The 23,977-nt window shown below is 59.0% G+C and overlaps 2 protein-coding genes across 3 annotated transcripts in view; both read left to right on the forward strand.

Annotated features, from left to right (window-relative positions):
• ZNF592 (zinc finger protein 592) overlaps positions 1-7,972 on the forward strand; it is a 32,532-nt gene extending 24,560 nt beyond the window's left edge. The window contains exons 7-10 of the mRNA XM_064157140.1: positions 1,112-1,384; positions 3,510-3,622; positions 4,432-4,567; positions 6,039-7,972. Coding sequence (XP_064013210.1) covers positions 1,112-1,384; positions 3,510-3,622; positions 4,432-4,567; positions 6,039-6,533 — 1,017 coding nt within the window. The 3' untranslated portion in view covers positions 6,534-7,972. The remainder of the gene's footprint in view (positions 1-1,111; positions 1,385-3,509; positions 3,623-4,431; positions 4,568-6,038) is intronic.
• SEC11A (SEC11 homolog A, signal peptidase complex subunit) lies at positions 7,303-15,538 on the forward strand. 2 transcript variants are annotated; one of them, XM_064157142.1, is made up of 6 exons: positions 7,303-8,130; positions 8,219-8,328; positions 10,849-10,998; positions 13,914-14,033; positions 15,030-15,087; positions 15,232-15,538. In XM_064157142.1, exons 1-6 carry the CDS (start codon positions 8,080-8,082, stop codon positions 15,280-15,282), a joined length of 540 nt encoding a protein of 179 aa, XP_064013212.1. In that variant the 5' UTR covers positions 7,303-8,079; the 3' UTR covers positions 15,283-15,538. The 2 variants fall into 2 exon arrangements, with proteins under 2 accessions (XP_064013212.1, XP_064013213.1); XM_064157143.1 differs by lacking the exon at positions 10,849-10,998 and having other exon boundaries at positions 8,045-8,130.
• The last annotated feature ends 8,439 nt before the right edge of the window (positions 15,539-23,977 follow it).

The raw sequence follows: 23,977 nt of genomic DNA on the forward strand, positions 1-23,977 counted from the left end.
ATGGGCCAACAATGTGCCCTTGTGGTCAAGAGGGCCAGCGGCAGCCAGAGAAGTGTGGGCAGCAGGGCTGGGGAGGTTCTGCTGCCCCTCTGCTCTGCCCTGCTGAGGCCACCCCTGCAGTGCTGTGTCCAGGGCTGGGCTGCCCAGTTCCAGCAGCAGGGACCTGCTGGAGAGAGGACAGCAGAGGCTGTGAGGATGCTGAAGGGCCTGGGGCAGCTCTGCTGTGAGGAAAGGCTGAGAGCCCTGGGGCTGGGTAGTGTGGAGAGGAGAAGGCTGAGAGGGACCTGAGCAGTGGCTGTAAATATCTGAGGGCTGGGGGTCAGGAGGAAGGTGCCAGGCTCTGTGTGCTGGTGCCCAGTGACAGCACAAGGAGCAATGAGTGCAAGCTGGAGCCCAGGAGGTTCCACCTGAACAGGAGGAACAACCTGCTTGGTGTGAGGGTGCTGGAGGCCTGGAGCAGGCTGCCCAGAGAGGTTGTGGAGTCTCCTGCTCTGGAGGGATTCCAGCCCCACCTGGATGTGTTCCTTGGTGCCCCTGACCTGGCAGGGGTTGGACTGGATGATCTCTGGAGGTGCCTTTTGGATCATCCAGCTCCAACCCCTTGCCATGGGCAGGGACACCTCCCACCAGCTGAGCTTGCTCAATGCACTCCTAGAATGAGTTGGGTTGGAGGGGATCTTGAAGGTCATCTGGCTTTGCCCATGGCAGGGAGCTTGGAACAGATGATCTTCAAGGTCCCTTCAGGCTTGGAACCAGATGATCTTCAATCTTCCACCAGCCCAGGTTGCTCAAGGCCTCAGCCAGCCTGGCCTGTGACTCCTCCACCACCTCCCTGGGCAGCCTGTCTCTCTCTGCCCTCACTATCAGGAAGTTCTTCCTGATCTCCAGCCTCAATCCAAACTGTTCAGCAGGGAGGACCCAGGGGCTACTCTTGCCTTGTAGGAGGCAGAAGCTGCACAGTGCCTGGGGGAGCAGCAGAGGCAGTGGCAGGGGCAGTGTGTGGCAGCAGTGCTCACTGCTTTGGGCTTCAGTCACGGGTGGCAGTGCGCGATGTTCCTGCTTCCTGGCCTGTGCTGTGGGCTGGCTCTCACTGCTGTCTGCTGTCCTCTAGGCTGTTCATGGAGTCCCCCAGAACCCTGAGGAGCTCTCCAGCTTCCGACAGAGGGCTGAGAAGGCTTCAAGGAACCATACCCCACCAAAGGAGCTGTCGGCAGCCAGCAGGAGTTCTCACTCCCCCCTGCTGAGGAAGGACTTGAGGGTGGAAGGACACAATTCTGACCCCAAATCCAGGCTAAGAAGAGCTGGTTGGACTTGCAAGGAGTGCTCCCAGTGGATCCCTGATCGGGAGACCTACGTGTCCCACATGAAGAGAAATCATGGAAGGGTAAGGCCTCAGATGAAGCATTTCAGCTAGGGAATGAGATCCTGATAGACAAAGAGCCTGGGAAACGTTTCAGCTGGGGAAAGAGATCCTAATAGCCAAAGACTCTGGGACTGTCCACCTTTGGGGCTAAAAGAAACCCAGGGACTGACAGCTGCCTGCCAGCAGCAAAGGAGTTGCAAGCAGGCTGCAGAGGGACAGCACCAAGGGCAGTGGTTTGAAATGAGAGCAGAGCAGAGTGAAATTGGATGTGAGGAACAAGTTCTGCAGCAGGAGGCTGCTGGAACACTGCAACAGGTTGCTCAGGGAGGTGGCTGAGGCCCCATGCCTGGAGACGTTCTTGATGTGGCTGGACAAAGCTCTGAGCAAGCTGCTCTGGTGGAGGATGTCCCTGCTGGGTGCAGGGATGGGACTGGGTGAGCTGTGGAGGTCCTTGCCAACTCAGACCATTCTGTGAAGGTGCTTGCCAGCTCAGAGCCAGTGCACCAAGCAGTGCTCAGCCTGCTGTAGGCTCACTTCTGTCTTTCATCCTGTGCTCTGCAACCTGTCCTGTGTGATGCTCCTTCTGCCACTCCAGCCAGTGTCAGGCTTCCTCTTCAGCTCCTCTGGCAGTGGATGGAAGGTGCTGTCCTCTCTACTTGCTGGCCTAAGCTGCCTAGGCTCAGTTCCAGGACATTCAGTCCCCCTGTGGGATGTGTTGTTTGGTAGAGACCACAGCATCTGCTGTGGGCAGAGGAACAGAGCCCTGCAGTGCTCAGAGCTCTCCTGGTGACAACTCTAAACCTCACTTTGGTTGGTTTCATCCAGCTCAAGCCATGTGCTGTCTTCACCACTTTCTGCCAAGCTCCTCCTTGCTTGCTGGCAGAACACAGGCCAAGCTGGTGTGTGCAGACACATCTCTTGGTACTCTGACATCCAGAGTTGGTGCCTGAAGTCTCCTTTCTCAAGTCCCACCAGCAGAGGCTGTGGAAATCTGGGTTGTGCTCTGATCCTTATAGCTTGACATGGGAAAGGCTGGATTGTCTCCCTTGATGAGTACCAAGAGAGGGTGGGGATGGGGTGAGAGTGCTGGCTCTTCCCATTGGAATTGTCCAGAGGTTTACCAGATGTTGCAGTTCAGTGCTTGTATGTGGTCAGTGAACAGCTCTGAAATGGGCTGATTGCAGGTCAGGTGAAGGACTGCCAGAGAGGAGGGGCCTGGTTATGGGGCAGGCTGCAGAGGGGCACGTGGGTAACAAGCAGGACTCCAGGGAGGCCTCAGAGCAAGCTTCCAGTACATGAAGAGGCTCCAGGAGAGCTGGGGAGGGACTTTTGCCAAGAATTTGGAATGCCAGGCTGAGGGACAGTGGCTTTGAGCTGGGAGAGGAGAGCCTGAGAGCGAAGAGGAGGAAGAAATTCTTAGCAGTGAAGATGGGGAGAGACTGGCACAGGTTGCCCAGGGAGGCTGTGGAGGTGTTGCAGGCCAGGTTGGATGGGGCCTTGAGCAACCTGGGCTGGTGGGAGGTGTCCCTGCCCATGGCAGGGGGTTGGAGCTGGATGAGCTTTGAAGTCCCTTCCAGCCCAACCCATTCCATGACTCTAGGACTGTGTGGTGCTGTTCACCATCCTGCCCTTTTATTCTGCTGAACTTTGAGGACAGAGAAGGGTGAGTGGACTTGTGCTTGGCACTGGAGTCTTTTCCTTCCTTGGAAGCATGGAAGTGTTGTGGTTGGAAGAGCCCTCTAAGATCATCCACCCAGCTCCACCATGGCCCTAACTGCCATAGCCACACAGATCTGGAACACCTCCAGAGGTGGGCACTCCACCACCTCCCTGGGCAGCCTCTGCCAATCCCTGACCACTCTGTCACCAAATGAATTTTTCCTCCTCTCCACCCTACCTCTCCCCTGGCTCTTCCTGTGGGGTCGAAGGGACCTTCACTGATTCAGTCCTTCAGAGGCCTCTGTAGCTGCTGCAGTCCCTGGTGGAACCAAACGAATCATGGCTGTGCTTGAACTGGTGCTGCTTTGGTACCAGCTGTTGGCACAAAACCTCAGTGATCCTTGTCGGTGGCAGAGGGTGAAGAGCAGCCCCTGGCCGTGGGGTGCAGGGGGTGTGCAAGTGCTGAAGCTGTTGCTGTCCCTGGCAGCCCATGAAGAGGTTCCCGTGCCGGCAGTGTGAGCGCTCCTTCAACGCCTCCAACAGCCTGCGCCGACACATCCGCAACAACCACGACACAGCCCGGAAGGTCTACACCTGCTGGTAGGTACTGAGCAGCCCTGCCTGCAGCCTGACCCTGCAGCTTTGCTGCCCCTTTGTAATAGGAGGTGCCTGCTCCTGCTCTGCTCCAGGCTCTCAGTTACTGCAGGAGTATAAGAAGTCCTGAGCTGCAGCCAGAGCAGTGTGGGCAGCAGGGCAGCAGAGGGCATTGTGCCCCTTGGCATGGACCTCACCTCCAATCCTGCCTCCAGTGCTGCTGTCCCCAGCACAAGAAGGACACAGCTACTGGAGCGAGTCCAGAGGAGGCCACAGAGATGATCCAAGGACTGAGGGGACCTTAGAGCTGCCTTCCAGTACCTGAGAGGATCCTGCAGGAAGGCTGCAGGGAGACTTTTTCTAAGGGAGTCTAGAGACAGATCAAGGGGGAATGGTTTGGAGCTGAGGCAGAGCAGAGTTGGACTGGAGCTGAGGAAGAAGTTCTGCAGTAGGAGGGTGGTGAGACTGTGGCACAGGCTGCCCAGGGAGGCTGTGGCTGCCTCCTGCCTGGTGATGTCCAAGGCTGGGTTGAATGAGGCCTTGGACAGCTAAGTCTAGTTGAGAGGTGTCCCTGGGCATGGCAGGGAACTGCCTGATCTTTAAGGTACCTTCTGTCCCAAACCATTCTATGCAATTCCAAACTGCTCTGGATTCTCTGGGACAAAGTTCTGTTACTAGAACAATGATTTGCTCATCTCTGGATAATTCTCCAGTGCCCAGTGCCATCTCCTGGTTTGGCACTTACGCAGGAGCTGGTAGGATGGCAGCAAGCAGCTGGGCTTTGCATTAGGTTTCTTCCTTTCTGTCTTTGCCAGGTACTGCACAGATGAAGCCCAGACATTTCCTCAGCCCTTCATGCTGGAGAATCACATCAGCCTCATGCACGGCATCAAGAACCCAGACCTGTCCCAGATGGCCAAAGCAAAAGCTGCAGAGAGAGACCCAGCAGAAGTAACTGACCCCTCCCACCCTTCCATTGCAGACTAACCCTGCCTGGCTGCTAGCTGTGTGTGTGAAGTGTCACTGAGCCCCCAGCCCCCTGGTAGACTCCCTCTCCCTCCTCTCAGTCCCATCCAGTTTGCTGCTTTCTGGCAGTGTTGGGAGCAGAAATGAAGGTGCACCCGAGCTGCAGCAGCTCCAGGGTCCTGTGTTTTGCTGCCCTTCTCTTCAGCCTGCCCTGTGACCAGGCCTGACTTAGAGTTGGTGCTGCCCTTGACTTCCTCTGCCACTCTGTTCACAGCCCTGGGCCATGTTTCCTCTTTGCCCCCTGGGTTTTTTTCTACCGGTTGCAAAAGATTTCTGATTTAAAAGCCTCCTCAGAGCTGCTACCTTCAAGAACTGAGTTTCCTCTTCAACAGGACGGGGACATTTCCATCCCGTGTAGCAGCTCGGCTGCTGTTTCTTGGGCCTGCTTTGGAGAGCAGGCTTGGCTGATCTGGCTCCTTTGCTCTGTGTACTTGAACACCAGACCTGACCCTTCCCTAGCTCTGCAGCCTGTTGTCCGTCTGCACCCTGGCACTGAGGGGTGCCAGCCAAGGCTGCCTCCCCTCTGTATGGACCCTCTTTACTTCCACCAGCTGGTGGCTGCTGCCCCCAGGCAGGGCACCTGGCTAAACGGGGCCAGAGGATGGTGGCTTCACGTGGTCACAGCTGGGCCTGCACCCAGAAGCCTGGAAGCTGTATCCTGAATCCAGTGCTTCTGGATAAGAAGGTGACAAAATAACAGGGAGGGACATACACAAGTTAGCTTGAGAGGAAGAGCTTGGGGAGGGCTTTCTCCTCGTGAGAGGTGGAGCTTGCTGTATAGCACAGGAACTGAGTTAATGAGGTGCAATGAAGAAAGCTTGAGTGGAGGCTTCAGTGTTCAGTTAAGTCCTGAGCAGTGATCTCCAGACTGGGGACCATTCCCTCAGCTGTCTCTACTCCCTGGGCTTCTCTTTCCCACACCAGCTGAGGAACAAGTCCTGCACCAGGAGGGTGCTGGAACACTGCAACAGATTGTCCAGGGAGGTGTTTGAGGCCCCATGCCTAGAGATATTCAAGGTGAGGCTGGACAAGGCTCTGAACAAGCTGTTCTGCTGGAGGATGTCCCTGCTGAGTGCAGGGGTTGGACTGGATGGGCTTTGGAGGTCACTTCAAACCCAGCCCATTCTAAGCTTAGATCCGGTTCACCCCTGGGTCTCTGCCCAGCCAGCCCTTCCCAGTTCTCCCTTCTCCCACCACAGGACAGCGGAGCCCGCTGGGGAGGGACGTTTGGGTGCTGGGGAGGGGCGTTTGGGTGCTGGGCAGCGACAGGAGTTCTCATCTCGTACTGGTACCAACATCCCGGCCTGTGCTGAACCTCAGCCAGCTGCCCGGGGGCCAGCTCTTCGCTCGGCCCCAGCCAGCGACCTCACTTTGCCATCTGCTTTCTTTGTTTTAGGCAAAATCTCCAAAGAGGATGGCGAGGGCCGAGCCGGGAGAGGCAGAGAGCGGCGCCGGCCTGGAGGCGCCGGCGGCCAAGAGACTGAAGGGATGCTGGAGGTGTGCCAAGTGTGGCTTCGCCACGGCGCTGGGCGCAGAGTTCCGCCAGCACATCCCCCAGCACCGCACCGACAGCAGCAGCGCCCAGTGCCCGCTCTGCGGCCTCTGCTACACCTCCCACAGCTCCCTCAGCAGACACCTCTTCATCGTGCACAAAGTCAAAGAGGACGAGGAGGAAGAGGAGGAGGAGGAAGTGGGGCTGAAGTTGCAGGGGGAGAAGAGCACGAACGGACACGATGAGCACAACGGCGAGGTGACCGCTGTGGCAGAGGGCAAGCCACAGTGCCAGGAGAGCAGGAGGGACTCAGCACTTTGCGGGCACACACAGACGTTTGGCGCAGAGGAGCCCCACAGCACCTCGCAGAACAATCACTCAAAGGTTCTGCAGACTTAAAGCCCCTTTGGCTGGCCAGGGCCTCTTGGGGTTTTTTTGTCTTTGGGAGGTTTTTACTCAAAATGCAGGTGGGGCTGGGGCTGATCTTCGAAGTACTCTGGAGGTCCCTCAGGCTGGATGTGGCTTTCCACTATGCTCTCTTTGTAAGGGAAACTTACCCAGAACCACCAACCCAACCCTGCCATTGCATCTCAAGCACTAACCCTCTGCCATAGCAGCAAGGGGGAAAGGGAAGGCAGGGCAAGGATCCTTGCCGGAGCATGGCCCACTCCTGAGGATCAAGGAATCAAGGAGCACTTTCTGCAGCTGCAGTTCCCTTACCATGAGCTCTCTCCCTTCTCGTGTGTGCTGCCTCAGTCCCAGCCTCACCTTCCCCATTGCCTTCTTTCTCCTATTTATGGCTTCTCTCTTCCTTCCCCCTGCCCTGCCTTTGTTTTACTCATTTTAACTCCTGATGCTCAGCAAAGCCCCCGGCAGGACAGTGCTGCCCATGGCTGCAGGATGGGCACAAGCTGTGAGCTGTCTCTGCAGTGGAGAAGACTGGACCTGAGCTGTGCCACCAGAACCTTTTGTAGCCCCTGTCCTGTTGGGTGAGCGCAGCTCAAAGCCAAGGTCAGGAGGGCCTGGTGCCCCTCGGAGACTCGCTGGCCATGTGGTCGTAGAATGGTGCAGCTGGGCCCGGTGCCCAGCAGCTCATCGCAGCGCGGGGCTCGGGCAGAGGCGGGTGGCAGGCTGGCACCATCCCCGTCTGTGGTGTGAGCTGGAGTGAAACAGCCATGGTGCTCCTGCTGGCACTGCCGTGGGGCCAGGGCTATGGGAGCAAGGAGCACAGCCCGCAGAGGCCGCGGCAGGGCGCACGGCGGTGCTGCGAACTGGCTCTGCGCGGCCGTGCCCCGCGGGGCGCAGCGCTGCCCCCGGAGCTGCCAGCCGGCTCCCCAGCGCTGCCCCCGGAGCTGCCAGCCGGCTCCCCAGCGCTGCCCCCGGAGCTGCCAGCTGGCTCCCCAGCGCCGCCCCCGGAGCTGCCAGCCGGCTCCCCAGCGCCGCCCCCGGAGCTGCCAGCTGGCTCCCCAGCGCTGCCCCCGGAGCTGCGCCCGTCGCGCTTGCCCCTCGCCGTGGATCTTCTCTGTGCCCCTCGTTTTCTGCTGGTTCTTCGCCGTGCCGAGCCGGACCCCGCTCCTTCTCCTTCCCTGTGAGGGTTGTTTAAGATAATTTAAGCAGTATTTATCGGGGTGCGTTTGGGCCGCGCCGCTGCTGCGTCCCGGTGCGTGCGGGCAGCGCCGGCCTGGCCTCGGGCTCGGCTCTGCCTTAGGTGTAGCCCCCGTAGAGTGCCGGCGGCAGGGGCGCCCCCGGGCCCCCTCCCCCGCGGCCACCCCGCAGCGGCGTCCGTGCCTTGCTATGATGTTTACTTCCAAGTATTGCCAATAAAAGCATCCAAGGGGCCTGGCCTGGCGTCTCTTGCTTGGGGCCGGAACCGGCGGTGACGCGGGGCGGAGGCGGAAGCGGCGGGGCCGGGCGGGCGCTGCAGCCGCCGCGGTCGTGGCCGGCGATGCTGTCGCTGGACTTTCTGGACGATGTTCGGCGGATGAACAAGCGGCAGGTACCGAGCCCGCGGGGCCGGGGGGCTGCGGGAGGAGCGGGGCCGGGCCCGGGCCCCGCGGCGCCTGACCGAGCCCGTCCCCGCGCAGCTGTACTACCAGGTGCTCAACTTCGGCATGATCGTCTCGTCCGCGCTCATGATCTGGAAGGGGCTGATGGTGGTGACGGGCAGCGAGAGCCCCATCGTGGTGGTGCTGAGGTAACGCCCTCGGGGATCGTTCGGCCGGGGGCGAGAGACCCCAGGCTGCAGGGGGAGAGCCCAGGAGCTGCAGGGGGAGACCCCAGGGCCTGAAGAGGGAGAGCCCAGGGGCTGCAGGGGGAGAGCCCAGGGGCTGCAGGGGGAGAGCCCAGGGCCTGAAGAGGGAGAGCCCAAGAGCTGCAGGGGGGAGAGTCTAGGGGCCGCAGGGGGAGAGCCCAGGGGCCGCAGGGGGAGAGCCCAGGGGCCGCAGGGGGAGAGCCCAGGGGCCGCAGGGGGAGAGCCCAGGGGCCGCAGGGGGAGAGCCCAGGGGTTGAAGCAGGAGATGCCCAGGGGCTGCAGAGTGACGTGCCCTGAGGCTGAAGGGTGACAGCCGAGGGTGCTGCGCAGAGAGCCACTGGCTGTGCTGGGGCTGCCGAGCCCAGCTGCAGGAGGGTCTGCAGAGAGCTGGGGCAGCCCCAGCAGGCCAGCGCTTCCTACTGGGAGATCTGAGGTAAGGCTGGTGGCCGGGGAGGAGGAGGAGGAAGTAGAGGAGCACGGCTGGAGGCCTCCTCTGCAGGCAACATCTTGGCCTTCCTGAGCTGGCTGCGTTGTAGGTGAGAGGTGATGCTGGGAGTGGGAGAGAGGAGGAAAGGCTGCAACACAAGGCCCCAGCAAGAGATGTGGACCTGCTGATCCCCATAAGGGAGGTTCTCCGGCTGTCTGATCATCCTGGTGGCCTCCTCTGGCCCTGCTCCAGCAGGTGTTTTAAGTGTTGCAGGATGCCCTCACAGCATTGCCGTGCAGGAGGTGCCACCACCGATCACCCCACGGCTTGGGACGCCTTCCCGCGGCTGCAGTCACAGCACAGCCGTGGGAGCACTGCTGTGGGTGTTGTCTGGGGCCTCTTCTGTGCCCACGTTGTCCTTCCTGCCTTGGTCACCCCATGCCATTTACCACAGCTGCTCCTGGTAGCTCTGTGGGGAGGGGGGAGGTCTGCCAGGCTGTCCCTCTCAACCAGGAGGACAGGGGCCACTGACGTTGGGTCCCATCCTCAGTGATGGTATCTCAGCAGCGTGCAGATAAAGACCCAGCCAGGCAGCAGGAAGGCTCTGGTTTGCGGCAGTGCTGCGTTATTTATCTGGCATTCAGAGGGCTCAGAGCTTCGTGGCAATTTGTAACAATTTGTGACAGTTGCCATTTGCGAGACAGGAGAAGAACAGCGTCGGTGGCGGCGCCTGGGCTGAGCCGGGGGAGCGCAGCGATGAATCACGGCGGCTGTGCGCCAGGGGAGCACAGCAGCCTCAGTGCCTCCTGGGCTGGCTTGGCTTGGAAGGCACCTCAAGTATCATCCACTCCAAGCCCCTGCCATGCCCAGGGACACCTCTCACCTAGAGAGGCCTCACCCAGCCTAGCCTTGAAGACCCCCAGGCAGGAGGCAGCCACAGCCTCCCTGGACAGCCTGTGCCAGGCTCTCACCACCCTCACACTGCAGAACTTCTTCCTCAGCTCCAGTCCAACCCTGCTCTGCCTCAGCTCCAAACCATTCCCCTTGGCCTGGCTCAGACCTCCTCAGCAGAAGTCTCTCTGCAGCCTTCCTGCAGGATCCCTTCAGGCACTGGCAGCAGCTCTGAGGTGCCCCTGGAGCCTTCTCCTCTGCAGGCTGCACCTCCCCAGCTCCCTCAGCCTGTGCTCCCAGCAGAGCTGCTCCAGCCCTGGCAGCATCTCTGTGGCCTCCTCTGGCCTCACCCCAGCAGCTCTGTGTCTTTCCTGTGCTGGGGACAGCAGCACTGGAGGCAGGACTGGAAGTGAGGTCTGAGCAGAGCCAAGGGGCACAATCCCCTCTGCTGCCCACACTGCTCTGGCTGCAGCCCAGCACTTGGCTGCCTGCTGGGCTGCAGGAGGGCACTGCTGGCTCCTGGGGAGCTGCTCAGCACCCCCAAGGCTCTCAGGGCTTGCTCCTAGGGGTGACCTCTCTGCCTGCACAAAATGAGTGCAGTCAAGGAAGGTCCCCAGCAGTGCCAGGATGGAGCTCAGGGGATAACTGCTTGTGGTGCTGGGAGGGAAGCAGGAGGCATTGCCCCTCTGCTGGCACTGCTCTTCTCCCCTCAAAGCTGGACTGCAGACAGCATGGTGCTTGGAATTCTCACTGTTGGATTGAAAATCCAGGCTGGATGAGGCTTTGAGCAACCTGGGCTGGTGGCAGATTGAAAGTCATCTAGTTCCAAGCCCGAAGGTACCTTGAAGACTTTGCCCCTGGCAGAGGGCTTGGAACTAGCTGATCTTCAAGGTCCCTTCCAACCCAACTCATTCTGTGAGTGCCTTGAGCAACATGGGCTGGTGGGAGGTGTCCCTGCCCCTGGCAGGGGGCTGGCACTGGCTGACTTTTGAGGTCACTTCCAACCCATTCCTGCCTGCTCCCCAAGGGTGTTTTCTTAGCTGCTCTTGGTCAAGGTTCTTCTGAGACTTTATTTCTGAGAGGACCATGAACTGGTGGTTGTGCCTGGCTCACATCCTGCTCAGCTGCTGCTGTTTCTTTTGCAGTGGCAGCATGGAGCCTGCCTTCCACAGAGGAGACCTCCTCTTCCTCACCAACCGCATCGAAGACCCCATCAGGGTGGGGGAGATCGTGGTCTTCAGGATAGAAGGAAGGGAGATTCCCATTGTCCACCGTGTCCTGAAGATCCATGAGAAGTAGGTGGAGGCTCTGGCAGTGCCGCTGCAGCTGTTTGCCTGAGTTGGGGTTTTCCTGCCCTTGGCTGAGGGCATGGGTGGGATGTCAGTGAGAGTCACAGATGAAATCTGTGTCCCTGTGTCTGTGAAGGTCACCCCAAGCACAAAAGAGACATGGATTTGATGGACAGAGTCCAGAGGAGGACACAGAGGTGATCAGGGGGCTGGGGAACCTCCCCTGTGGTCACAGGCTGGCAGGGTTGGAGCTGCTCAGCCTGGAGAAGAGAAGGCTGCAGGCAGAGCTCAGAGCTGCAGCTCAGTGTCTGCAGGGGAGCTGCAGGCTGGGCAGGGACTGCTCAGAAGGGGCTGTGGGGACAGGCTGAGGGCAGTGGTTTGGAACTGGAGCAGGGCACAGTTAGGTTGGGCATCAGGAGGAAGCTGTGCAGAGTGAGGGTGGGCAGACACTGGCACAGGCTGCCCAGGGCTGTGGTGGAGACACCATCGCTGGAGACACTGAGGATCAGCCTGGCTGTGTCCCTGTGCAGCCTGCTGCAGCTGGAGGTGTCTCTGCTGGGTGAGATGCTCTTTGGAGTCCCTTCTAGTCCCCAGTGCAGCCTGTGAAGCTGTTGAAGCTGTTTTTTGCTGGCTGGAGCTGTTTGCTCCAGGCCAGTCTGGGGGGTCCCAGCCAGCCCCATGAGGCATGTGAATGAAAACTGAGCCAGGAGGCCAATCTCTGGTTCTTGAGGTCACCTCTGGGAGCACAACAGCTGGAGGAGTCCCAGCATCTCCTGCTGCTGCAGTGTGAACGAGCTGGAGCTGTGCCAGCACTCACAGGCCTGTCCCTAGAGTGCTCTGTCAAGGTGGCATCTGAGGACTGCTTGAGTTAGGTGGAGTTGGTGGGCTGGGGCAGGTTCCTGTCCCCAAGCAGCTCCTTTGGCTGGCCCAGGGTCAGGGTGTTATGCACAGCAGTGATCCAGCAGGCAGCCTGGCTGAGAGGGGCCCAGCAGCTGCGGCAGACTCTGCTGGGAGATTCTTCTGTGCCCAATACAGCTGAATCAAAGAGGTGTCCTCTGGTGCCACTGCTGTCACCAAGGGCAGTGTGTGTGCTGCAGCTGCCATCTGAGCTTGCATTCAGCTTTAGGGATGTCTCAGGACCTCTCCTAAATGAAATGCTACTTGCAGCTTCCCCTTATTGCATGCCAGAGGCTCTGCTGAGCTCCAGTCTGTGGGATAGAGAAGCAGAAATATGCATTCTGGGGGTACTTTGTCTCCAGATGTTCATGGATTCATAGAAAGGGTTGGGTTGGAAAGGACCTTGAAGATCATCTACATGGCTCCAGGAAGGGGGCAGCCACCACCTCCCCGGGCAGCCTGTGCCAGTCTCTCCCCACCTCACTCTCAACAATTCCTTCCTCCTCTCCACTCTCAGTCTCCCCTCTCCCAACTCAAAGCAATTGTCCCTCAGCCTGGCACTGCCAGCCCTGGACAAAAGTCCCTCTGCAGCCTTCCTGTAGGATCTCTTCAGGTACTGGAATGCTGCTCTAAGCTTTCCCTGCAGCTTTCTTTTACTCCCGCTTCTTTTTCTGCCTGCCTCTCCATCAGCACTAAGTTGTGCAGCACTTTGGAGAGTGCCAGGGCCATGGTGCCAACCCTAGATGCTGCTCTCCAATGCTTTTGGTTCCATGTATATAGAAGAACCAAACCCACCTCTGAGCCTTCCTCCAGGAGACACATAACTGAAGGATCTTAGAACAGGGCTCTAAGGGATCCATTCCTACTTTTACTGTTGCCCTGCTGAGGCCACCCTTGCAGTGCTGTGTCCAGGGCTGGGCTGCCCAGTTCCAGCAGCAGGGACCTGCTGGAGAGAGGCCAGCAGAGGCTGTGAGGATGCTGAAGGGCCTGGGACAGCTCTGCTGTGAGGAAAGGCTGAGAGCCCTGGGGCTGGGTAGTGTGGAGAGGAGAAGGCTGAGAGGGACCTGAGCAGTGGCTGTAAATATCTGAGGGCTGGGGGTCAGGAGGAAGGTGCCAGGCTCTGTGTGCTGGTGCCCAGTGACAGCACAAGGAGCAATGAGTGCAAGCTGGAGCCCAGGAGGTTCCACCTGAACAGGAGGAACAACCTGCTTGGTGTGAGGGTGCTGGAGGCCTGGAGCAGGCTGCCCAGAGAGGTTGTGGAGTCTCCTGCTCTGGAGGGATTCCAGCCCCACCTGGATGTGTTCCTGCATGCCTTGTCCTGGCAGGGGGGGTTGAAGCTGGGAGAGGGGAGACTGAGACTGGAGATTAGGAGGAAATTGTTGAGGGTGGGCAGATTCTGGCACAGGTTGCCCAGGGAGGCTGTGGAGGTGTTGCAGGCCAGGTTGGATGAGGTCTTGAGCAACCTGTCTGGTGGAAGATTGAAGATCATCTGGTTCCAAGCCCAGAGGGACCTTGAAGATCGTCATGGGCTTTGCCATTGGCAGGGGCAGCTTGGAACCCCAGAGAGCTGTGCCCATGGCAAGGGGCTTGGTACTGGATGATCTTCAAGGTCCTTTCCAATCCAACACATTCTAGGAGTGCTTTGAGCATCCTGGGCTGGTGGGAGTGCCCCTGCCTCTGGCAGGGGGTTGGAGCTGGATGAGCTTTGAGGTCCACTCCAACCCATTCCATGGTTCCATGAGTGTGATTGTGGCAGCAGTCTGGAGGTCAGGAGCGTCCCCTGGAGGCCTCGAGCGGTGCTGGAACTTCCTGCTCTGCAGAGATCCAAACCCTCCTGGATATGTTCCTGTGTGCCCTGCTTTGGCAGGGGTTGGACTGGATAATCTCTGGAGATCCCTCCCAGCCCCTGCCAGACTGTGGCTCTGTGATTCTGCTTTGAATATCTCTGGGATGGTCTGCAGTCCCCTGGTGCAGAACAGCTGCTGGAAGCTTCCTGCCTCACCCTGCTGCCTCCTCTCTGCCAGGCACAATGGAGACATCAAGTTCCTGACGAAGGGAGACAACAACGCAGTGGACGACCGAGGGCTCTACAAGAGGGGACAGCACTGGCTGGAGAAGAAGGATGTGGTGGGGAGAGCAAGGGGGTGAGTGGAGCAGGACCAGTGTGAAGTAGCTGTTCCACTGCCCTCCCTTGCTGCCAGCTGGGAACCTTCCCCCTACTCTTCAACCCTCCCTGCCAGGTTCTTGTGACCTGCCTGGCAGGGCCTCTGGAGACGCTGTGCAGGGAGCTCACTTCTTGGTGTGGGCTGAGTGAAGGTGTCCAGCTGGGGGCTGCAGCCTGGCTGCTGGGGTCAGTCTTGGCCCTCACTCCCAGAAGGACACTGAGGGGCTGCAGCAGGGCCGGAGAAGGGCTACCAAGCTGGGGCAGGGTCTGGAGAACAGGGCTGAGGAGAAGCAGCTGAGGCAGGTGGAGAAGAGGAGGCTGAGGGCAGTGCTCATTGCTCTCTGCAGCTGCCTGAGAGGAGGTGGGAGGCAAGTGGGGGTTGGGCTTTGCTGTCCAGTACTGGGTGATAGATGGAGAGGAACTGGCCTGAAACGGTGCCAGGGCAGGGTTAGGTTGGATCTGAGAAGAAGCTTCATGGCTGAAGGGGTTCTCAGAGACTGGCACAGGCTGCCCAAGGAGGTGGCTGAATGCCCATCCCTGGAGGAGTTTGAAAGGCAGAGCTGTGGTGCTGAGGGCCATGGTTCAGCACCAGCCTTGGCAGAGTTAGAGACTGGTTGGACTCGTGCTCTTGAAGGTGCACCCAAAACAACTCCATGGCTCCCTGGTCATGCTGCTGGGTGGGCAGTGCCAGGCAGCCCACGCTGCACTGATCAGGACTCTCCTGGCTGTGGTGCTGAGATAGCTCAGAAGAACTTTCAGAGGCGGTTCGGAGCCCTGGCTCTGAAGAAGGCAGAGGCTACAACATGCTCCCCGACTGGTCACCTCCTGGCCCCTGCTGCCACAGCTTTCCTGCCCGGGAACAGCAGTCCCCAGCCCTCTGCACCCCCAAGGGGCTTCTGGTTGGTGCAGGGCCCCACGCGGTGCGGCACGGGGGGCACCCTGCCAGGCTGCTTTAACCGAGCTTTTATTCTTGTAGATTTGTGCCCTATATTGGAATAGTGACAATCTTAATGAATGATTATCCCAAATTTAAGGTAAGAGCTGCTCCCCTTCCTCCCCCCCAGCTCCCGTGGCTGCCCGTGCTGGTGAGCGCAGGTGGCACTGGTGGTGCCTGTGGCTGGCTGCGGCGCTGCGCCTCTGGCCCTGCGCTCCTGTGTCTCCTCTGCTCTCTCTTGCAGTATGCAGTCCTCTTCCTGCTGGGCTTGTTTGTTCTGGTCCATCGAGAGTAGCCTCTTGCCCTGCAGTCCAAGGTGCAGGTGCCACACAGATGGGTTGCAGATGAAGGTTTGAGGTAGCTGATGGTCTGAAGCCTGGGGAGAAAGAAGAAGACCTCTTCACATTTCAAAGCTCCATCTGGGCTCTCTTTGGGGCTGGTTTGTTTTTTACTGTGTGAGGGCCAAGGTTTGCCACAGCATTTCCAGGCCTTTGGCACATTTTAGCATTTTTAGTCACTTTTTGTATTAAAACTCAAGCCAAAACCCTGCAGCGTTTGGTAGTCTGGAGCTGAGTTTCTCTGGGGGGGCTGCAGGGCGAAATCACAGAGCCGCAGCCTGGCAGGGGCTGGGAGGGACCTCCAGGGATCCTCATCCAGTCCAACCCCTGCCAAAGCAGGGCACACAGGAGTGTATCCAGGAGGGTTTAGATCTCTGCAGAGCAGGAAGCTCCAGCACCTCTCTGGACAGTCTGCTCCAGGCCTCCAGCACCCTCACAGGGACAAAGTTTCCCCTCCTGTCCCTGTGGCACCTCCTCTGCTCCAGCTGGCACCCAGTGCCCCTCGTGCCGCCCTTGGCTATCCCTGAGCAGAGCCTGGCTCTGTCCTCCCCACAGAAGTGTCCCTAAGGAGCCCTGCAGCCTTCTCCTGCCCAGGCTGAGCAGTGCCAACTCTGCCAGCCTGTCCCCACAGGTTCTGCAGCCTCTGCCCCTCTTGCTGCCTTGTCCCTGCAGACCCTCTGCAGTCCTGACCTCCTGCCGAGCCTGAGCACGGAGCTTGCCCCAGAGGCCCCTGGAGCAGGTGGAGCCCTGCTCTGAGCTGGCAGCAGCTGCTGTGGTGCCCTGGCTTTGTACCCCACCTTGTGCAGCCCTCCCCAGCCACTTCCCTGCAGTGCCTCCTAGCCAGCAGCTCCTTGGGCCACCGCTAGGGCACTGTCCCCTGATGTCCCCCCTTAGGCTGGGCACTGCTGTTAAGGAGAATAAAGTGTTTCTCTAAGTATATTAATGGGAAAAGAAGGGCCAAGGACAACCCCCAGTCCTTATTGGATGCAGAGGGGAATACAGTAACAAGGGATGAGGAAAAGGCAGAGGTGCTGAACACCTTCTTTGTCTCAATCTTCAACAGTGGGACAGGTTGTCTCCAGGACAAGTGGCCTCCTGAGCTGGCAGATGGAGCCAGGGACCAGTATAGTCCCCCTGTAATCCAGGAGGGAGCAGTAAGGGACCTGCTGAGACACTTAGATCCCCACAAGTCCATGGGACCAGATGGGATCCACCCTAGGGTGCTGAGAGAGCTGGCAGCTGAGCTGGCCAAGCCACTCTCCATCATTTATCAGCAGTTCTGGCTCACTGCAGAGGTTCCCAAAGACTGGAAGCTGCCAATGTGATCCCATCCACAAGAAGAGCTGGAAGGAGGAGCCAGAAAACTACAGAGCTGTGAGCCTGACCTCAGTGCCAGGCAAGGGCATGGAGCAGGTCATCTTGGGTGCCATCACACAGCACCTACAGGATGGCCAAGGGATCAGGCCCAGCCAGCATGGCTTTAGGAAGGGCAGGTCCTGCCTCACCAACCTGATCAGGTTCCTGCCTGGTGAATGTGGGGCAAGCTGTGGATAGAGTCTGCCTAGACTTTGACACTGTCTGCCACAACAAGCTCCTGGCCAAGCTGGCAGCTCCTGGCTTGGACAGATTCACTCTGATAAGGGTCAGGAACTGGCTGGAGGGCTGGGCCCAGAGAGTGGTGGTGAATGGTGCCACATCCAGCTGGCAGCTGTCACCAGTGGTGTCCCCCAGGGATCAGTGCTGGGCCCAGTCCTGTTCAGTATCTTTATTGATGGTCTGGAGCAGGGGACTGAGTCCAGCACCAGTAAGTTTGCAGATGACACCAAGCTGTGGAGCTGTTGGAGGGTAGCAGAGCCCTGCAGAGGCACCTGGCCAGGCTGGATGGGTGGGCAGAGGCCAAGGGGATGAGATTGAACAAGGCCAAGGGCAGGGTTCTGCACTTTGGCCACAACAACCCCAAGCAGCACTGCAGGCTGGGGCCAGAGTGGCTGAAAGCAGCCAGCCAGAGAGGGGCCTGGGGGTGCTGGGAGAGAGGAGCTGCAGAGGAGGCAGCAGTGCCCAGGTGGGCAGCAGAGCCAATGGCATCCTGGGCTGGCTCAGGAGCAGTGTGGGCAGCAGGACAAGGGAGGTTCTTGTGCCCCTGTGCTCAGCACTGCTCAGGCCACCCCTGCAGTGCTGTGTCCAGCTCTGGGCTCCTCAATGCAGAGAGATGTTGAGGTGATGGAAAGTGTTTGGAGAAGGGCAGCAAGGCTGGGGAGGGGCCTGGAGCACAGCCCTGTGAGGAGAGGCTGAGGGAGCTGGGGGTGTGCAGCCTGCAGCAGAGGAGGCTCAGGGCAGAGCTCATTGCTGCCTGCAGCTCCCTGCAGGGAGGCTGTAGCCAGGTGGGGTTGGGCTCTGCTGCCAGGCAGCCAGCAGCAGAAGAAGGGGACCCAGGCTGAAGCTGTGCCAGGGCAGGTCTGGGCTGGATGTCAGGAGGAAGTTGTTGGCAGAGAGAGTGATTGGCACTGGAATGGGCTGCCCAGGGAGGTGGTGGAGGCACCGTCCCTGGGGGTCTTCAAGAAAAGCCTGGCTGAGGCACTTAGTGCCATGGTCTGGTTGATTGGATAGGGCTGGGTACTAGGTTGGACTGGATGAGCTTGGAGCTCTCTTCCAACCTGGTTGATTCTATGATTCTATGATTCTATGCTCTGGTTGGTTGGGCAGGGCTGGGTGCTAGGTTGTGCTGGCTGAGCTTGGAGCTCTCTGCCAACCTGCTTGGTTCCATGATGTGGCAGCTGATGGCAGGAGCTGGGCAGGAGCACTCTGGCTGCTTGCTGCTGTTCTCACACACAGAGAGCAGCTGCAGCAGCTGAGGGCTGACTGGCAGTAGGGTGCAGCCAGGCCTTGCTCACAGATGCCCAGTGGCAGGACGAGGGCCTGTGGGCACAAACTCAGTCACAGGAGGTTGCACCTGAACAGAAGGAACGTATTTGGTGTGAGGGTGCTGGAGACCTGGAGCAGGCTGCCCAGAGAGGTTTGGAGTCTCCTTTTCTGCAGACTTTCCAGCCCCCCTGGATGTGTTGCTGCGTGCCCTGCCCTGGGTGCTCCTGCCCTGGCAGAAGGTTGGACTGGATGATCTCTGGAGGTCACTTCCAACCCAAACTATGAACCTACAAATAAAAGCCCTTGAGAAGGGCATATGGGAACAGAGTTCTTCAAGAAGCCTGAGTGGAGGATGGGATGTTTTGACAAAAGCCAAACTTGGGCAGCCCTGAGGGAACAAAAAATCTCCCTTAAGGAGCTGCCAGCACCATGAGCAGCTTCCTGAGGGCGTGGAGCTGCCTGCCAGTGTCTGCAGGGGCTGCAAGCAGGCTGCAGAGGGACTGTGCCCAAAGGCCTGCAGGGACAGCAGCAGGGGCAATGGTTTGAAATGAGAGCAGAGCAGACTGAGAGTGGATGTGAGGAACAAGTTCTGCAGCAGGAGGCTGCTGAGACACTGCAGCAGGCTGCCCAGGGAGGTGGCTGAGGCCCCATGGCTGGAGATGCTCAAGGTGAGGCTGGACAGGGCTCTGGGCAAGCTGCTCTGGTGGAGGATGTCCCTGCTGGGTGCAGGGCTTGGATTGGATGAACTTTGGGGGCCTCTCCCAGCCCAGCCCATCGTAGGATTCCATAGTTCTGCCTTTAGCAGGTCTCTGCTCCTTGCCTTCAGCTGGGGCTGCTGTGGTGCCCAAAGTGGTTTTCAGCTTGGGCTCCCAGGAAGGCCTGATCCAAGCTCCTCTGCCATCTGCTCAGCACCACCTCCCAGTGTGAGGCTCCCTGGCAGTGCTGCCCTGCTCTCCCTGTCCTCTTTGCACGCTGCAGAGCCCTGGGCCTGCAGAAGCTTTTCTGTCAGCAGTTCATGGAGCCTGAGAAGGCTGAAATGCAAAGGGGATTGCAGGGCAAGGCTGGACTCTGAGAGAGCATTCCCTGGGAGCTCAGTCCCGAGAGAAACCCAATGGTCACTGGGAGGTGATCATGAGCCCATCCTGCTGCTGGCTGGTGCTGAGGAGCCAGGCTGGCTGCCAGCCTGGGTGCCAAGCCAGGCCTGCCTGAGCCCTGCTCTCACACCATGCTGCAGAAGGAAACTGAGCTGGAAGAGCTTGCAGTGTGGCTGGAGGGAAGCCTGCAGCAGCCCAGCTGCCCTGGCTTGCTCTACCCAGGGCTCTGCGGGCACTTAGGAGCAGAGAAGACTGCCCCAGGTCAGGAGCTGCAGTGTCACAAGTTGGGGTTCAGCTCTGTGCCCCCTCCCCTGCCTAGTTTCAGCCCAGAGGAGCTGAGGAGGTGGCTCTGTGTGATCTGCAGCCGCCAAGGGAGGTATTGGCTCCAAGTGGGGTGAAGATACAGCAGCAGCCAATCTGCTCACAGCTCCAGCAGGCACAGCTGCCCCCCCGCCCCTGCAACACCTTTCCTGCCACCCTGAGAAGAGGAGAGGAGTGCCAGGAAATGAGACCTGCAGAGGCTGGAAGCTGAGAAGGTGGCAGGATGAGGAGGGAGAATTGTTGCTGGCTGTGTCCCCAGCAGACCTACTCTGCTTTGCTGAGCAGAAGAGCCTGCAGCAGCCCTGGCCCAGCTGGGTGCTGGCGAGGGCAGATTGAGAGTGGAGAACAGGAAGAAGTTCTGGAGAGTGAGGGTGGGGAGAGATTGGCACAGATTGCCCAGGGAGGCCGTGGAGGTGCTGCAGGTCAGGCTGGATGAGGCCTTGAGCTACCTGGGCTGGTGGAAGATTGAAGATCCTCTGGTTCCAAGCCCAAAGGGAACTAGAGGATCTTCAAGGTCCCTTCCAACCCATCCTTGCTTTTCTGAACCTGATGTGTCTTTGATCTTTCAGTTCAGATCTGTTCTCTGTTTAAAGGTGAAGCTGTCTGGGCAGCTCCAGCTCATCCTTTGAGACTCCAGGAGGTGTTTGTGTCACCACGGGGATGCTGTTTGTTTGTGATGTGTGTGGGTGTTGCAAGGTTTGCTTGAGAAAATTACAGGGGGGAAGGGAGAAAAAAAAGGAGATCTGCCAGGGCTGAGGTTGCCTCTGCCTGTCACAGCTGCAGCTGAAGGGAGAAGATTCTCCAGGGTGGGAATCCTGCTGAGGGTGCAGGAAGGCTGCAGGGAGAGGTCAGAGCAGCCTTGCAGTAGCTGAAGGGCTCCAGGAGAACTGGGAAGTGACTTATGGCAAGGGCTGGCAGTGCCAGGCCGAGGGACAATGGCTTGGAGCTGGGAGAGGGGAGACTGAGTGGAGAGGAGGAAGGAATTGTTGAGAGTGAGGGTGGGGGGATGCTGAGAGAGTTGGAGATTATCTAGGTCCAAGCCTTGGAACTAGAAGATCTCCAAGGTCCCTTCCAACCCAGCTCGTTCTGTGAGTCTATGAAATAAGGAGGGACCAGAAGCTGCCCCTGTGTGGCCCAGGCCAGAGCAGACACCTCTGCCTCTTGCTGCTTCTGCCTGGCTCCTCACCTCAGGACTTGGTTTGGGGGTTTTTGCTCCTTCTGTTTAATGATTCCAAAACACTTCCCAGGGCTCTCTGCCAAGCCTCCAGACAATCCCTTTCTTTGCTGATCTCTCCTTCCCCTGTAGAAATGGACCTTGAGAGGCTTTCCAGAGAGCCAAGAGCAGAAGCAATGTGGAGCAAATGAACTCCCAAGTGTAATTTTCAGACACAGGCTGTCAGCTTTTCTGCCAGGTAATTCTGGCAGGGGCACTTCTGAGCCAGGCAAAGATAACAAGGTTGTGTTCTCTGAGTTATTTGTGCCCTGTCCAGTGAGTGGGACACCTCAGGGAGAAGCAGGATGCATTTAGGGCCTCACTGAAAAGGGGAGAAGGAAGCTGGAAAGAAGATGTGCAAGATTTCAGATGCTATCTTCTCCAGGCAGCAGCTGCAGAGGGGGATTTGGTGTCTGTAAATGAGAAGGGAGCATCCAGACAGGGCCCTGGGCACAGGGCAGAGCTGTAAACCTGACCTGGCTTTGGAGCACCTTGAAATAGCTTCAGCACTGGGAGGGTTGTTGGCATCAAGAGCTCAGTGGCAAAGAGGGGATTTGAGGGCTTAGCTCTTCGTGTTCCATTAGAGGCTGCAGCTCTGAGCTTCAGTTTGCCTGCCCAGGAGGACATCTGCAGGGCCTGGGAGTCCCTGGACTCTGCTTCTGGAGTTCTGCAGCTCAGCTCTGCCAGGCTGGAGTCACTGCTGTAAGAGATTCATGGAATCAGAGTGGTTTGGGCTGGGAGGGACCCCAAAAGTCATCCAGCCCCAACCCCTGCCATGGGCAGGGACAGCTCCCACCAGCCCAGGCTGCTCAAGACACTTATAGAACAAGCTGAATTGGAAGGGATCTTGAAGGTCATCTAGTTCCAAGACTGTGGCCTTGCCCATGGCAGGGGTCTTGGTACTGAACGATCTTCAGTCTTCCACCAGCCCAAGTTGCTCAAGGCCTCATCCGGCCCTGCCTGCAACACCTCCACAGCCTCCCTGGGCAGCCTGTGCCAGTCTCTCCCCACCCTCTCTGCCAAGAATTTCTTCCTGCTCTCCACTCTCAGTCTCCCCGCTCCCAGATCAAGGCCGTTGTCCCTCAGCCTGGCACTGCCAGTCCTCGTCCAAAGTCCCTCCCCAGCTCTCCTGGAGCCCTTCAGCTACTGCAGGGCTGCTCTGAGGTCTGCCTACAGCCTCCTCCTCTCCAGGCTGACCAAGCACAACTCTCAGCCTGGCCTCACAGCAGAGCCCTTCCAGCCCTGCCAGCACTGCTGTGGCCTCCTCTGGCCCTGCTGCAGCAGGTCCCCGTCTGTGCTGTGCTGAAGGCTCCAGAGCTGCCCCAGCACTGCAGGGAGGGTCTGAGCAGAGCACAGCAGAGGGGCAGAATCCCTGCCCCTGCTGCCCACGCTGCTGGAGACCAGGCCAGGACAGAGCTGGCTGTGGGCTGGCAGCGCTCAGTGCTGGCTTATGTCCAGTTTTGCACCTTGAGCATCCCCAAGTCCTTCTCCTCAGGGCTGCTCCCCAGCCTGGATTGAGACCTGATATTTCTCCAAGCAATGCTCTTTAAAGGTTGCTTTAAGGAGTCGACTTGGAGCTTGCTGAAGGAGTTAGAAGGTGCACAGGCAAGGTGAGCCAAACAGGATCATGCCTCTGCATTGCCCAGAGGTACCTGGCAAGGGTCCTCAGCAAAGTCCTAAAGACAGGAAGGAGCCCCAGAACAGGACTAGGGGGAATGGAGCAAAGCTGGAGGTGGGGAGAGTGAGGCTGGAGGTGGGGAGGAAGTTGTTGAGCAGGAGAGTGGTGAGAGGCTGGAATGGGTTGCCCAGGGAGGTGGTTGAGGCCCCATGGCTGGAGGTGTTTGAGGCCAGGCTGGCTGAGGCTGTGTGCAGCCTGCTCTAGGGTAGAGTGTCCCTGCCCGTGGCAGGGGGGTTGGAACTGGCTGCTCCTTGTGGTCCCTTCCAACCCTGACTGGTTCTGTGATTCTAGGAGGTGAGGTCCTTGCAGAGGGGAAGCATTTGCTGGAAGGTAAGCACCAGAAAGCAGGAAGCAGGAGCGAAGTGCAGGGAGCTGTGCAGGGCTGCTCTCGGCGTGTTCTGAAGTGCTCAGCAAACGCAGGCAGGCAGTGATGTTTGCTGCTGCTCCCAGGGCCTGCATGGCCAGAGGCCAACTGTGGGGAGGAAGAAGGCAATAAAAAAGCTGGAATTCAAATGCACATCAACAGAGAATGGTGCACAGGGGGAAAAGCCAATTCGAACTCTATTTATACAGCAACAGGCTCTGGGTGAAGCATTCCCATCTGCAGCTCTGAGGCTGTGACAGCCTGAGCTGCCAAAATGTCACTGCAGTGGGCAGCAGTGGCCCTGGGCAAGGACTGCAGGGGCAGAGAGAGCAAAGCAGAGACACTGCTCCAGCCGAGGGAACCAGAGGTGCCCGCGGAGGAGCCCTGGGGCTTGGGGACTGCTCTGGCAGGTACGAGGCTGTGCGAGGCCGCGGAGAGCTGGCTGCAGGCTGCTCCGGCTCGGCCCCAGAGGGTCGATGCTGGCAGGCACTGGGGGCAGCTGCTGGAGTCCCCACGCCTGGAGGTGTTCAGAACCGTGTGCCCATGGCCCTTGTGGGCACGGTTTAGTGGTCATGGCAGGATTGGTTCAGTGGTTGGGCTGGATGGTTTGGGAGGGCTTCTATGTCTCTGCCTCCAGTGTGAGGCCCTGGCAGGAAGCTGGTGGCCAGCAAGCTCCTCTCCTGCCCTGCCTGCAGAAGCTGGCATGGGGACCTGTGCCAGCAAATTCAGCTTCTACAAGGGAATTCCTAAAGCCTGGGAAGATTCCTTTGGAGCAGCTGGGGAAGGAAACTTCTGCTGGGCTAGAGAGAGCAAGCAGTGGAGGAGCATCGAGTCCTGCCCTGAGTGCCGGAGGTCTCAACAGGCTCCAGACCAATGCTGCCACCCCAGCAGGCTCAGCCAGCTCTACTGCCGAGCATGGGCACCTCACTGCTGGCACCAACCCTGCCAGGCTGGTGACAGGAGACAGGCAGGGCCTGGCTGTCAGTTACTTATCCCCAGATATGAACAAGGTCTCCTGTGCCAAGAGGGCAGGGGCTGCGACGTCCTGAGAAAGCCTGGTGCCCACTTACAGGCAGGGGCACTGTTGCTGGCAGCTGCTGCTTGGGCTGCGTTCCCTCAG

This window comes from Pogoniulus pusillus, chromosome 17 (genome assembly GCF_015220805.1).
Source record: "Pogoniulus pusillus isolate bPogPus1 chromosome 17, bPogPus1.pri, whole genome shotgun sequence".
NCBI lineage: Eukaryota > Metazoa > Chordata > Aves > Piciformes > Lybiidae > Pogoniulus > Pogoniulus pusillus.